The 15165-nt window shown below is 53.6% G+C and overlaps 1 protein-coding gene across 1 annotated transcript; it reads right to left on the bottom strand.

Annotated features, from left to right (window-relative positions):
* Positions 1-500: 500 nt before the first annotated feature.
* Myl3 (myosin light chain 3) lies at positions 501-11515 on the bottom strand. Its single transcript, XM_021647945.2, has 9 exons — positions 11458-11515; positions 9662-9736; positions 6232-8034; positions 3969-3996; positions 3717-3866; positions 2255-2428; positions 1060-1137; positions 817-856; positions 501-730 (listed from the first exon to the last, which is right to left on the bottom strand). The coding sequence occupies exons 3-8, from the start codon at positions 6373-6375 to the stop codon at positions 828-830; spliced, it is 603 nt and encodes a 200-aa protein (XP_021503620.2). The 5' UTR covers positions 6376-8034; positions 9662-9736; positions 11458-11515; the 3' UTR covers positions 501-730; positions 817-827.
* Between the last annotated feature and the right edge of the window lie 3650 nt (positions 11516-15165).

Genomic DNA, 15165 nt, shown 5'->3' on the forward strand with positions numbered 1-15165 from the left:
GTAGATGGCACGCTATTCAGCAGGACCATTGCCCTCTCCCTAGGGCAGAACACCCCAGTTTCTCCATTAGAGTCGAGCCTGTGGCTGACACTCCTTCGATTTTGACAGCCTGGGGATAATAAAGTCAGCTCTTGCCTTGCCTTCCATTCCTATTGTTGCTCAGGCCAGGTCATTCCCTGCACTGGGCTTAATCTTAGGCTTCTGTGGCTTGTGTGACTCAGGGCCAATGGCCTGTAGTTAGCTAACTGCTCCAACAATGCTATTAGGCTCCCAGTGATATCCTTATGTTGAGTGGGCCAGTACGGCTGCCATCTCCCTAAGGCAGGAGTGAGGTAAGAGCGAAAGAAGGGGAACTGGGGTTCCTGTAGCTCAGCACCATAGAATGGACAGAGGTGAGCTATGGAAAGAGAGAAGGGAAAAGAGAGGAAGGATGGAGGGAGAAAAAAAGAGAGGAAGGGAGAAAGGAAGGAAGGAAAGAATGAAGGAAGGAAGGAAGAAAGGAAGAAGGAAGGAAATCATTTATTCATAAGGCCACAGGGTGGGGACAGAAAGGCCATTCACAGGTAGGCAAGCATATCCCAACAGGGGTCAGAAAAGACAACCACACCAGAGCGCTCTGGGACCAAGTGCAGGAGTCTGGCCCACTCCTTTCCTTCCTGAAGCTCCAGACCTGGTGTCAGCATCACAGTCACGAGATGAGATGTCCCCAGCTTGGCCTGCCCTGGGCTTCCTAAAGCAAAGGCAGCCACAGATTATGGAGGAAGGGCTGGGGTGGGGGACTGCAGCAGTGAGTGTCAAAGGGAGTGAGGGTCTCACCGGCGAGAGGCTCAGCTGGCCATGATGTGCTTCACAAATGCTGGAAGGAAAGGGGGGATGAGTGTCTGGGACTCATGGCGGGCAGCCAGGGGTGGAGCTGGGCACACAACTCTTCCCCAGAAGATCCTTATGCCCACGCCCACAGAACTGGCTTTCCCCCAAAGACTCCAACCTTCTGACTGGGTCACCCCACCTCCTCCCCACAAAGCTGAGTCCCCCTGGCTCCCCCTCGGAGGAGCTCACCTTCATAGTTGATGCAGCCATTGGAGTCTTCTTGACCAGCCATCAGTTTCTCCACCTCATCTTCTGTCAGTCTCTCACCTGCCAGGGGGAGGAGGCAAAGTCACACCACCCAGAGAGACGACTGGGTGGGGGCCGGGGCAGGAGCTCACTGAATCCTTCCGGATGGTGAGTTTGCCATAGCAGCATTGTTCCCAAGGCCGTGCCTGCCCATCACCCCTATGTCTAAGGCCAGACTAACCAATCATAGGTCAAGAAATAAAAGACCTTGAGGTGGAGACCTGGGGCCTCCTCTGAGCCTTGGCGTCTTCGTGTATGTGCTGTCCTCTGCCCACTAGGGTGACAGGAGCCCCCTGCCTCTCTGGTAGCAGTCTCTGGGGTGGCTCTTTGAGCCTGGAAGAAGGGCTCGTGGAGAAGAGCTTGACAGATGGCTGTGGAAAGGTCTGAGAGACGTCTCCCTGCTCCGCACACAGTCTGAAATGTCCTTTTTATTTTCTTTCTCTTTTTCACTTGAGTTAGGGTCTCATACTGGCTCTATCACTAGGAGTGGCCTTAACTTCTAATCCTCCTGCCTCCGTCTCCCAAGTGCTGGTATCACATGCTTACACCACAGTGCAGAGGATTCAACCAAGGGCCTCCTGCCTGCTAGGCAAGCCACATTCCCAGCCAAAGTCTGGCACTTTCTGATTATACCATGCTGTGCTATTGACTGGCAGAGCACCAACCGTGGCGACACCCACACTCTTCACATACATACAAAGGTGTAGGTGAACCCTAAGACCAGCATAGGGTTGAACACAGCAATTGTTCAATAAACGTTTTCTTCAACAAAAAATCACTTTGGTGAGTTAGGTGACTGGGATACCTAATAATGGAGATGACAGTGGGAGGCACCTAGGACCCACTGATATCGCAAGTATGTCCCTTCCTGGCCACAGAGAATGATGAGCACCAGAACTATTAATCCCAGAGTACCTTCCTGCCCTGACTCCAGAGCTTTCCCACCCTCACTGTGGTTCTAGCTTCCCTTCAGCCATGCCTGAATGGCATCTCTACCTCCTGCCATCAAGACACCTTGACTGTCATTCTGTCTGTTTTAATTTCACGGATGAGACATACGCCCCGAAGCAGGAGACACAAGGGTTACCCCCAGGATACCCCAGAGAGGGAGATGGGTAGAAGAGGAGGCTGCCCTCACCCAGAGTGGCCAGCACGTGGCGGAGCTCCGCGCCCATGACCGTGCCGTTGCCCTCCTTGTCGAAGACCCGCAGCCCCTCCACGAAGTCCTCGTATGTGCCCGTGTCCTTGTTCTTGGAGATGTGCTGGAGCATGGGCAGGAACGTTTCAAAATCCATCATTTTGGAGTTGAGCTCTGCAGACAGATGGTTGCAAGTCCTGGGTTAGAGGGTGCACAGGTGCAAGCTTCCCTGTGCCTAACCCTGGGGGCCCGTCCCTCGCCTGTGGTTCCTGGGCTCCCTCATGAATGTGCCCTGTACAAAACCTGTCCCCGGGGGCTGGAGAGATGGCTCAGAGGTTAAGAGCATTGGCTGCTCTTCCAAAGGTCCTGAGTTCAATTCCCAGCAACCACATGGTGGCTCACAACCATCTATAATAAGGTTTCGTGCCCTCTTCTGGCGTGCAGGTGTTATATGTATGCAGAACGCTGTATACATAATAAATAAATTATAAAACAAAAACAAAAACCTGTCACCACCACAAGACGCTTGACAGTCTACATAGACCTTTGCTATTCCTAGTGGGCTTCAAGGTGTGCTCTGTTCTCTCTGTCTCTCTCTGTTTTTTTTTTTTCTCTCTCTCTGATCTTACTGCATATTTTAGGTGAGACTGAAACCTGCCATCTAGACCAGGCTGGCCTCAAATTTGTGGCAATCCTCTTGCCTTTACTTCCTTGGTGTTAGGATTATGGGTATATATTACAACATCTTTTTAAACAATTTTTTTTTGCACATATGTCATTCTGCACTGTTTATGTAGTGCCAGGGATGAAACCCAGGGTTTCAAGTAAGCTAGGCAAGTAGTCTGCCAACTGAAAAACATCCCCAGCACCCCATTTTGAGACAGAGCCTCACTCTATAGCCCAGGCTAGCCTGGAACTATGTTACCTAGACTGGTTTCCCAGTCTTGGTGACCCACCTACGTCAGCCTCTTGATCATTGGCTTTGTAGGCATATACCACCGAGCCCAGGTCTCATTTCTTATAGACCTTCCTCTGTCCACCCCACCCTGTGGACACAGATGAGCTTATCACAGGCCTTCCCGGACCTATGATGAAGGACTGGGTGTCACTCTTCCTGGGTCAAAGCAAGCAGCCAAGGTGAAGGAAGTTGACAAAGACTCACAAAGGGGATGCTGGGAAACTAGAATAGGGTAAAAAATGAGCACCTAGGTCACCCTTGCACCAGCGTGGATTCCAGTCAGTGCTAAAGTCCAACCCTAATGTCCAGGAGTCCTGGGCCAAAGGGTCCAGCAGACCCATTCTGCTAGTTTCCTATCACTGTGGCCTGGTAGCCAAGCTCACATCCTCATCCCAACAGCAGGAGGAAATCGGAAAGCAGGTCAGTGAGGTTCCCGTGGTGTCTGCTAGCCGCCCACCCTGGCAGTCTCCCCTGGGGCTATCACTAACGGGCAGGGTACACTACCTTCCTGTTTGGGCTTCCCCAGGACTCGGAGCACCTCTGCCTGGGTAGGATTCTGACCCAGAGCCCGCAGGACGTCCCCACACTGCCCATAGGTGATCTTCATCTCGCCCTTGGGTGTGCGGTCAAACAGCTGGAAGGCCTCCTTGAACTCTGTGGGAAAGGGCAGAGAGTTCTGACTACTCCCTGAGGGTTCCCACCCCCCACCTCCAGCCCCCTGGTCCACCCCCACCCCGAGCTCAGAACCCTGCTCACCTTCAATCTGTTCCGGTGTGAACTCGATCTGCAAGAAAGTCCAAAGACTGAGAAACGGTGGGTCATCCTGGGCACTTTAGGCCTCAGGCCCTCGGCTGTATCAGCCTGTCCTCATGACAGCATCACAGCCTCTGCTTTGCAGGACCTCATGCTGTTTACCCAGACACACCCTCCTGTTGCTGCAACAGCCACACACACACCGGTCCAAGGTTTGGGGTCTATGTGTAATGAGATTGGGACACCAGGCAGGCCACAGCGGAGGGGCATGGATACAGAGGCCCCAGCCCCAGTGGACCCTCCCCTGATGCCCTGGCTCTAAACACGTATGCTCAATGTCACAGGCCTGACCACGCTGACTTTGGGGGGAGGAGCAAGCCTACGGCTTGAGGCCAGAGGCTGTGTCAGCATGGAAGCATTTCTGTGGGTAATGAGGTGCGCATACTTGTGTGTGTATGTGTGTCTATCCCTCACAGGTCCCCTGGGGGCCCTCCAAGTTGGACACTAATCCACAAAGCCTGTACCTGCCCTTCACATGCTGCCTGTGCCCCGAGGCAGCTCCCCGACTCCCACACAGCACAGAGATAGAGAGCACACTGAGGCGACCATCGGGCCACCCTGAGGTCAGGAGGCCTCCTGGGACCCAGTATCCCCCTCCTCATCTGATGCCAGCCTATTTTTATCACTGCAGTCACTCTCTCCAAAGTCAAGGTCATACCAGGGAAAGGAGCCGGGGGAAGAGGGCGCCTGAGAGCCCCTCCAATCTCCATAGAGCATATCGCTGTGCAGAAGGGCACCCCATTCCTGTCATCTGCTGTGGGTAGCCCTCCAATTTGATGTGTACTGAGAAAAACATCATTCTTGGCTCCTTCAGGGCTCTCTGTGGGAAAAAAACCTGGGAAGACAGGGCTCCCTGGCTTCCCGGGAAGAGTTTTCCCTTTCTGCCAGCTGGGAAGAGAGAAAGGCAGGGGAAAAGGCCCTCTTTACCCCACTCTTTCAGGATAGCCATCTTGCAAGAACAGGGCTTATAGCCCCATTTCATAGTCAAAGAAACCAAGGATTAGAATAGCTAAGGTGAAGCTGAGCTGGAAGATGAACCCAAGGAATACAGGCAGGTGCCTCTGGGAAGGGCTTACGACCAGATGGAGGCTCTGTAAAATGGCTCAGGGGGATGGTGTGGTAGTACACACCTGTAATTCCAGTTCTTGGGAGGCAGAGGCAGGCAGATTTCTGTGAGTTCAAGACCAGCCTGGTCTACAAAGTGAGTTTCAGGACAACCAGGGCTGTTAACCCAGAGAAACCTTGTCTTGAAACAACAACAAATAATAATAATAAAGGAGGGATGGGCAGGACAGAGGGACTGGGAGGAAAGGAGAGAAGGGAAACTGCAGTCAGGATGTAAAACTAATAAAATAAAATATATAAGATTAATCTTTTTAATTAAAAAAAGAATGGTTCTGGGTTGGTAAAAACGTGTGGGTGGAGAGGACTCCCTAGGTCCCTCAGAAAGCAGCCAGAGCAGCAGTGGCCACTGGCCAGCTGAGAACAGGACGCAGGCTGCGTGCTGCTATGTGGATGCCACAGGTGGCAGGCACGGGCCTTCCTCCCAGTTTAGACTCTGGGAAAGACAACTGGGCCAGGAAAGGCTACTGGTGCTGCTTGGTCGTGCTCCACAGCCAGTTCCCTGCATGACTCCCAGAGCCTCCCTTCCAACCTGTTTCTCCGTTTTCCCAGCTAAACATGAAGCCGGGGGGGGGGGGCACAGGGAGGCTCTGCCATCTCTGGGCTTGGTGATCTTGGCAAGGGTGAGTGTCACCCAGCCTGGGCAAGGCTCCAATTTCCCTTACACGCTACTGCACCTAAGGATGCTTGGTGTGAGCTTGGGACCCCCACAGCCAGAGAAGGAAGAGCTCTGTAGAATGGGTGACAGCTGGCTCCAGGTGCTCCTACAGAGATGAAATCCAGAGAGAAGAGCAAGAGGAGTCGGGTTTTCAAAATCACCAAAAAGGCATTTCTTGGCCCAGACTCCACTCTTAAAAGTGTACGGGCCTCTCAGCAGCCTCAGGGCAATCTCACCAGCCGCCTGACCACCATCCCTCCTCCTCTGGTTCTGCAGATGTCTGAAACAAGCAGCTCCTGTTTACCCTCTGCGCAGAAACTGCCGGCTTCAGCTCGGGCCTAGGGCCTTACCTGCCATGGTAGGTCCCACTCTGAGATGCACCCATTTGCTCTGTCCCTTCCCCTACAGCCCAGCTCCCTCACTCACCTTAATCTTGGAGGCATCAAACTCCACTTCCTTGGGGCGCTCCGGCTCAGGTGCAGCCGCAGGTGCAGCCGCAGGTGCTGGGCCTGCTTTGGGGGCAGCGGCCTTGGCATCATCCTTCTTGGGCTCTGGCTTTTTGGGGGCCATTGGAGCTGTAATCACAGAGAGGCGGGAAGAAGGAAGGATGAAGAGAATAGGGTAGGTGAGCCTCCAGCCACCCTGGGCTTTATCCTGCCCATATACCTCATGACCCCAGCCCCACCCCTAACATGCACAATGGGGACATGGCCATAAAAGGGCATTGGCTCTGCTCAAGGGGCTATTTTGGGTCCTGGAGAGGGCATTGTTCAGGCCCAGGAATGGGTGGGGGAGGGGAGTGCTCCATTCCTCCAGTCACCTGTTGGGAAGAGGGAGGGTGAGGGAGACAGAGCCCATTGCTCAGCCTGTGCTCTGAGCACACAGTTACACAGACATGGACAGACACAGACAGAAAGACAAACACAGACACACACACACACACACACACACATACACACACACACAGCTACTCTCCCGCAGGCCAATAGATTTGGAGAGGTAAAGGTTAGAAAAGTATGTGCCATAGCCAGGTGTGGTATTGCATGCCTTTAATCCCAGCACTCAGGGAGGTAGAGGCAGACAGATCGCTGTGAGTTCGAGGCCAGCCTGGTCTACAGAGCAAGCCCAGGACAGCCAAGGCTACACAGAGAAACCCTGTCCTGAATAAGAAAAGTATGTGCCACAAACTATGCACCATGGCAGGGGCTGGAATGACCTAAGGGTCACTCTTGAGTTAAACTTTGAACCTGGGCGTCCCTAGGGCCTGTGTTTCAGAGCAAGGGGAGGTAGGTGTGGCTCTGTGTCCAGGCACCTTTCCAGGCAGGGGGGAGGGTCCCCGGCTGTGTGCACGGTGGAAGGTCCCTGGACATTTGTATGTGTTGTCTAGGCATCTCTGCGGCAGGGTCTATGAAGTGCCAGGCTGGGCCTGGGGGAAGAGTCTGTGTCTGTCTCTGTGGTCTGTTTCCAGGTGTTCACGTTCGCGTCTGTCTGTGTGGGTCCGAGAAGGTGTCGTGTTTATGTCTGGGTGTTTATGTGTGCCTGTGTGTGAGTGCCTGGTTACGGCCGGCAGCTGCTGCCCCAGAGTCTCCAGGAACACCCCAAGCACAAATGGTGCTCCCCGAGGACTGTCCTCCACATAGTTCAACGGCTCCTTTTATAGCTCCTGCCAACCCCTGAGACTAGTGTCTCAGGTTTCACACCCCCCTTGCCTCTCTCTGCCCCTCCCTGTGATGCCCAGTGTCCACCTCCTCCCACATGCTCTAGCCTCTTGTTCCCCCTTCGGCCTGCTGCACCCTCCGTCCCTTCCTGCTTGCACCTCCGTTTGCCATCCCCAAAGCTTTCTGCTGCTACTCCCATTCTCCCACGCTTCCTTCTGCTCCAGGGGAACCCTGCATCTCTGAGAGACCCCAAGGTGCTGGGTGAGCTTTGTCCCTAGGCTCCAACCTAACATTCTCATCCCACTTTCTACCCCTCAATGCCTACTCTTAAGGTACACACACACACACACACACACACACACACACACACACACCCCACCCCGGGGCACAAGCAACAATGTCCAGCCTTGGAACTCCTCCGTTGGTTCCCTGCCCTTGGCAGAGGACTATGACATAGCACAGCCTGGCTGGGCCACCGATTTGAGAAATGGAGAGACTGAGGTGGCTTCAGATGCAGAGAGTGAGGACATCTTGCAAACACATTGAGCTCTGTTCCCGCCGACGTCTGTGCCTGTGGGGGGAGAAAGGGGTGTTCCTAGTTATTTTTAAGTGCCTGAAGCCTTTGATAGAGACTTCAGAGACAGTGCCTCCCTCCCACCCAAGCCCCATGGGGCTTCCCAGGCATGAAAAAGGGTAGAACTCGAGCTGAGACAAGGTATCAAGGCCTCAACCTGGGGCGCCCCACCATCTTCCTCCCGGATCCTGGCTCCTCTCATCCTGTTGCTCAGCCTTCCAATGAAGGGACAGCAGTCCAGGGCTGAGTCCCCATCCCTGGCAGGAACACATTCCTCCCTTCATCTGGAGGGCAGAACACCCCACATCTGGAAATCTGACAACATCCGGGGCTGGGAGGGGGGACAAGTTTTTCACTTTTCTTCCAGATGTTTGGCAAGAGTATTGAGAAAGAGAGAAGTGGGGGAGGGTCCACAGAGACACCAGAAATACCACAAGGGAGAAGACAGCCTGGGGGGAGGGGAGAGAGAGAAGGAGAGGGAGAGAGAGAGATCTATACAGCCCAACTGCCCTTAGAACCTCTTGGCACAACTGGATGGTGGCATCATCCACCTATAAGCATAGCCAAGACGCCACCCAGGCCCCTGTCATTTAGCAGGGCAAAACTGAGGTCCAGGGCTGAGAATGTATACACAGGGTGTATACTTCTTACCCCTTGGAAAGCAGCTCAGACTGTAAGTGCATAGTTGGTCCATCCTGGTTTCCAGTCTGAGATCTGTGCTAAGGGGCTCATGTTGTCAGAGCCTCGTGACGCTACCTTCCCCTGTCTGGGATGGGGAGATACTAGGGTATGATCCCATACCCTCACACATAGCGCAGAGAACGCTATGGCTGAGCCAGGGCTCAGATGGGGGCTAAGGCTAGCCTCTGCTTAAACTCCGACCCTCAGCTTGCCCCTGCTGGTTCCTGGAGTAGCCGTCCCCAGGCTCCTCTGTACCCTAAAACAGGTACCTGGCAGGCAGCAAGGACTCTTCCAACCCTTCCCAAGGCCAGCTTCTCTACAACCAGTAGGATTGGCTGGCTAAAGCCAGGAGCAAAACCGTGGTGAGCAGGTGGGCAGGTGAAGGTCTGGAAGCGGTAGGGAGAACAGGACATGCCAACACTCGGCTCTCAGGGCCAGGATGTTGCTCTATGCCCTCCAGAAAGAACAGTTGAGCAGACAGGCTTCTGGCAGGACCTGAGGGGCTGGGAGAATCAAATCGTGGTAGTGTGAGTACCTGCCTCTAACCACAGCTCTGATGACGGAGCTAAGGCCAGACAGGTGACAAAATCACAAGTGGGGTTGTGGGGAGCAGCCTCCTTACTTCCCTTTGCCCCCAGGCCCTGGGTTCTAAGAGGCCTGTGGATCTGGGCAGGAGAGCCGGTGGGGTACAGTGGCCTCCTTTTAGGCCCTTCTCAGTTTCCTTACAGCAGGCTCTTTCCTCTCCCTGGTGGCCTTCTTTAGGACTCTGGCAATAGCTAGCTCCTGTACACACACACACACACACACACACACACACACACACACACACCACTCTCATCTTAGATGACAGCCCTTTTGAGAAGCTTCTTTCAGACTCCCCTGCTCCCTCTTCCCTGTGTCCCCAATCCCTATGCCTGTTCACTTTAGTCACTGACTGCCGTACAGGTGTGGCTCCCTCTTTCATGAGCACCGGCTTTCACAGCAGGAACTCTCTTCCGCCGTTATTCGCTGCCGGAGCCTGGAACATAGCAGGCACTCAATAAATACTGATGAACCATGGTCTCAAACTTCTAAGTTTACCTACTTCTTAAAGGGTATGATGTGTGGTATAGCTGTAATTGCAACATTCAAGAGGCAGAGGTAGGACATCTGTGACCACACAAGTAAGCAGCCTGGGATACATGAAACCTTATCTAACTCAATATATAAAGATTTTTTTTTTAATTTAAAAATCTGGTGTGGTCACAGATTTAGTCCCACCTTTAGCACACCTTTAGTCCCACCACTTGGCAGGCATAGGCAGGTGGAGCTCTGAGTTCGAAGCCAGCTACAGAGTGAATTCCAGGGCAGCCAGGGCTACACAGAGAAACCTTGTCTCAGAAAAAAAAAAAAACAACAACAAAACCAAAAAACAAAAAACAAGAGCACCTGCAGAGGTTCTGGGCTCAGTCCCTAACACATCCATCAGATCTGTCTTTAACCCCGCCCAGCTAGAGAGCATCTGACAGCTTCTTTTGTCCTCCACAGGTAACCGTAGCTGTGGCACACACTCATGCCGACACACACATAAATAAAAATAAATCTAAAAGAAAACAAACAAACAAACAAAAAGTCCTAAGCCCATCCCTGGAGATGGAGCTGGGGAGAATGGAGGGGCTTCCTGAATGACTACAGAGCTCCCTCCCCCATCTACTTACTGTGCCCTTCCTCCTCCAGTGCCCAACTCAGTTCAGGCCTGCTGCTCACTGCCACTCACTCCCTAGCTACTGGCTGAGACCCCTGTCACAGCCTGAGGAGGTGAGGGTAAGGCTGCCCAGCAATGACTGGCCAGCAGGGGGCATAGAAGGGATGGGAACCACCAGCCTCTGGTCCCCAAACCTAAACTTGAGAGTCCTAACCCATACCCTAAAGCTGAAAGCTGGAAGCCTAAGCCCAGACCCGAAACTAAGTGTTCAGAGTCTGCACCCAGATCCCAAAGTACAACACGCCAAAGATCCAGGCCCACGTCTTGGAATTCACACCCTGAATCCAGACTATAAACCCTAGAATGCCAAACCTAGACCTTAAACCCAGCCACCGAGACCCTCGATGAAGAATTCTAAAGGCAGATCTTTGATTCAGGATTCAAGACCCGGGACTTTAAACGCAAACCCTCAACAGGCTAATGACGGATATCCACGTGGACACTGCCTGCTGCATGAAGTGGACAAGGCGGGCTATGGTGAGGGCAAACTCTTGGCAGTCGGTGATGGGTGCTTGGCAGACCTCCCTGCCAGAGTTCAGAGGGATTGAGGAATGCCCCCTCGTCCTATCAGAGGCAACATGGGAGTTAAGAGTATGGTGGCCTCGTGGGAAAGAGCATTGGCTGTCCCTTGGGCCCAAGAGCCTGAGGCGGGGAAGGAGGGTCAGGCTCCACACGTGTCCTTGCCCCCCAGCTGCAGGCTCCACAGGCCGTCCTGGCTGGCCTGGGCCCGCCCCTCCTGGCTTGCCGCCTCTGGGCTGGGACGCAGGCCCACACTTCCCGGAGGAGTCGAGAACGCGGCCTGGGCCAGACCCAGAGCCTTAGAAGTAGGTCAAATGTTGCCGTGCAGCAGGTCCTGGGGACCCTGTCTTGGCCCAGGCAGGTCCACAGGCTGTAGCGCCCCACCTCAGCACATGCATGCGACCAGAGTTGTAAACTCTGATCATTGTGTTGAGTCCCCATGAACACAGCCTCTTCCCGGGGTCCCTGGGTCCTACCTCAGTTCCACCGATGGAGGCTCTGTAGGCTAGAGGTGTCAACAGGCCGTCAAAAGGACTAGAAAGCAAGTAAGTAAATGTATGACTATCGGTACCATCCTATGGCCTTGGGTGAAAGTCTGACTCTGAGGAGGACTTCCCAGCAGGACTGATCAGCCACCAACAGGATGTGGCCTGCTTCCCAAGGCATAGCCCCAGGCCTGGAAAAATGGAAAATGGTGCCTAAGGGGGAGGCAGAAGTCTCTCCGTGCTCTTGTGAGCCAACCTGGCCTCTATTCCTCCTGGCCTCAGTTTCCCCACCTAACCACGCACAGTGGCAAGGCAAGATGATGGTGGGACAGAAGACAAACTCTGCTCCGAGCACTGGCCCATCCTCACCACCACACACAGACAACTCTGTCCTCGGGCAGGCCAAACACAACTCCCAGGCCCCTCCCTTTGCCCACTGTGCTGACGGGGACCAGATGCTCCAGCCTTGTGGTTCTAGGGGTGGGGTGGTAGGGCTCAGCGGGCTGGCAGGCCAGCCCTGGGTTTGGCCCAGGGACCTATAATCAGCTCCTGCCCCTCTGATCCCGGCCCAGGACTGACGCTTTGGGGCTGTGGTGTCCTGGCCGGCTGTGGCCATGGCCGCTATATTTGGGATCCTAATTCAGCATGAAGGAAGAGGTAGCAGGCCAGTGCCTCCAGGGCCTAGGGCCTCATGGGGGACAGTGTGGGGACAGTAATATCCAGGCTTGGTCCATTATAGAAGGGAGGCACACCCCTGTTTTCAGGAGATGAACTGATCTCAAGAGTCTGGCTTGAGGGATCTTGACTCTGCCCCTCACCGCTCACCCAAAGAAGGACACTGAAAATGCATTTTAAAATGCTGACCCCTTACTGGATCCAAAGAGCAGGAACACGAGCTGGGGCTGTGTAATCTAAGTGAATGAGATGGGGTGGGGAGCTGTGAAGGGTGAATGGAGGGAGGGCTGGGAAGGTGGCTCACAGGGTGAAGAGTTTTGGTACATAATCGTGAAGACCTGAGTTCAGATCACCTGAATTCAGATCCCCAGACTCCACACAAAGGCTGAACACAATAATCCCAGGGTCACTATTGGGAGATAGAAACCAGAGACAGCCTGGAAGCCTGAGGACCAGCCAAGCCGGTATAGAGAGAGGCAAGTAATAAGAAGCCCTGCCTCAAGCAAGATGGAAGGCCGGAACCAACCCCAGAGGTTGGCCTTTGACTTCTACACGTGTGCCTTGGGGTGCATGTACCCACATTCCACACATGAACAGCACATACCACACACACACACACACATACACACATACACACACACACACACACCATCTTTATTTAATTAATTTGTAGGGTATGGGTATTTTTCCTGATTGTGTGTCTGTCTAACACATGCATGTCCATTGCCCACAGAAGACGATACTGAATCCTCTGAGACTGCAGTTACAGACAGTTGTGAGCTACCACGTGGGTGCTGGGAATCAAACCTCAGGCCCTCTAGAAGAGCAGCCAATGCTGTTTGTTTTTGAGACAAGGTTTCTCTGTGTAGCCTTGGCTGTCCTGGCTAGACCAGGGTGGCCTCGAACTCACAGCGATCCGCCTGCCTCTGCCTCCCTGAGTGCTGGGATTAAAGGTGTGCACCACCATGTCTGGCTGCAGCCAGTGCTCTTAACTGCTGAGCCGTCTCTCCAGTCTCCTGAAATCTATTTTTTATTTTTTTTAAAGGGTGAGTGGAACAGGATAAAAAGCTCGTAAGGATTTCTTACTTGGTGATGAGGCATCCAGCACAGAAGATGTGGTGTCAAAATACTGGTTAAGGCAGCAGAGAAAGCGATCTGGATTGGGAATGAAGGGCTTGAGGCATACATACCTCTGTTGAGGTCCATTCAGCCTGACTGCTGGTGTAGCTTCCCGACAGGGCTCCTCCCCTCCCCCCAGCATGGCCTGTGACCGCCCTGAACTGCTCTGACATTCCCTGCCATCCCGCCAAACCCTGTTCTCTCCCACCAGCAGTCTCCCAAAGAGCAAATATTTATTGTCCTTGGAAGAAAAAAAAAAGTCCCCTTTTAGGATCGGGGTCTGGGAGCTGCTGTATTTGAGGTTTGCAAGGGCTCAGCAGTGGCCTGAGATGACCAGAAACCCCCTGGAAAGGATGAGGGAGGGAGAAAGAGATGTCAGTGCAAGCTGGCCTTAGAGGAGCAGCTGGTGCCCCCCCCCCCAAACTGCGCTGGGGCTCTGCCCGGCTCTGGATCCAAGGCCACACTCTTCCTTCCCCTTGATTCTGTCTCCCCAGGTCTTTCCCAGATCAAGAGTAGATGTGTGCACTGCCCTGAGGTATGACCATGTGAGACTTGCTTGGTGCTTACAGCTTATGGGTATGCAACCGTGGGCATGAGGGCAGGGCCGCACGTGTGATCTCGGGGAAGTGTGTGATCTTGTAAGCTCGTGTCTCCAGGTTGTGATCACGCTCGGGTCTGAGCATGTCTGGATACTCCTGGTCCTGTGTGCGTGTCTGTCTGTTCATCTGTTGGCAGGAGTGGGTGGAGCCATGTGGACACAACCTCTGTTGAATGGCCAATTCAGTCCAAAATGCAAGTAAATTTAGCAGGGAAAAAAAAAAAAAAAAAACGTCAGTCATACGAGGAGTCTGAATTGACTGGTTGTTTGACTGGATGGATCAACTGTCTCAGGCAAACAGTTCACTTTGGCTGCAAGAAGCAACCAGCTCCCCGGGGCCACCATGAGAAACTGGACACAGGACCCTTGACTACGGCAGGCATCAAGGCAGAGACAGGAGGGTTGGGAGAGAGAGAGATGGGGCAGATTCAGAAGCAGGGGTTTGCTGAGGTAGGTCAGGGACAAAGGTAGGCTAAAGATGGCAGTCACACACAGCTTGTCACCCCTAAACTCAGCTCCAAAGATGAGAAGTCTTTCCTCTCACCTCTTAACCTCGAGCAGCCAGAGTGAGTGAGAAGTGGAGGCAATGCAGGGGAGAGGACCAGCACGCAGAGCAGTGACATAAGGGACAGGGATGAGAAGAAGGCAGGGCAAAGGACAAGGATAACAGTGATGATGGTGAGCACAGGAGGGTGACAAGAGGAACAGTAATGATGCTTTTGAAAAAAGCAGTGCAGGGACTAGAGTGATACATCAGCCCTTAGGAGCGCTGGCTGCTCTTCCAGAGGACCTGGGTTCGAGTCCCAGCACCCATGTGGTACTTCACAACGGTCACCTATAACCCCAGTGCCATGGGACCTAATGCCTTCTTCTGACTCCAGAAGTACCAGATACGCAGACAGACACAAATGCAGGCAAAACACCTATACACAGAAACAATGTTTAAAACTTTAAAGGCAGGACAGCCAAGTATGGTGGCACACACCTGTAACCCCGGCACTCTGGAGGTGGAGGCAGGAGCATTAGGAGTTCAAGACCACCCTCAGCTTTGTAGTGAGCTGTGGCCAGCCCCGGGGCCACGGGAGACCCTGTCTCAAACAGACAAAAATGCAAAGAGAGACAAAAAGAGAAGGCAGTGTGGGTTGGGAGAATTTCCCTGTCCCCTTACAAGCCCTTTCTAGCTGTGGTGGCCCCACCAGACCTAGGGCTGTCCCCTCTCTGCCCCACCCAGCACCAGCTGTGTCTCTGCCTCCAGAGGCCACACAAAAACCCTCTGTGGTGCAGGGTGTGGATGCCGCATTAAAAAT

This window comes from Meriones unguiculatus, chromosome 6, assembly GCF_030254825.1.
Source record: "Meriones unguiculatus strain TT.TT164.6M chromosome 6, Bangor_MerUng_6.1, whole genome shotgun sequence".
Lineage (NCBI taxonomy): Eukaryota > Metazoa > Chordata > Mammalia > Rodentia > Muridae > Meriones > Meriones unguiculatus.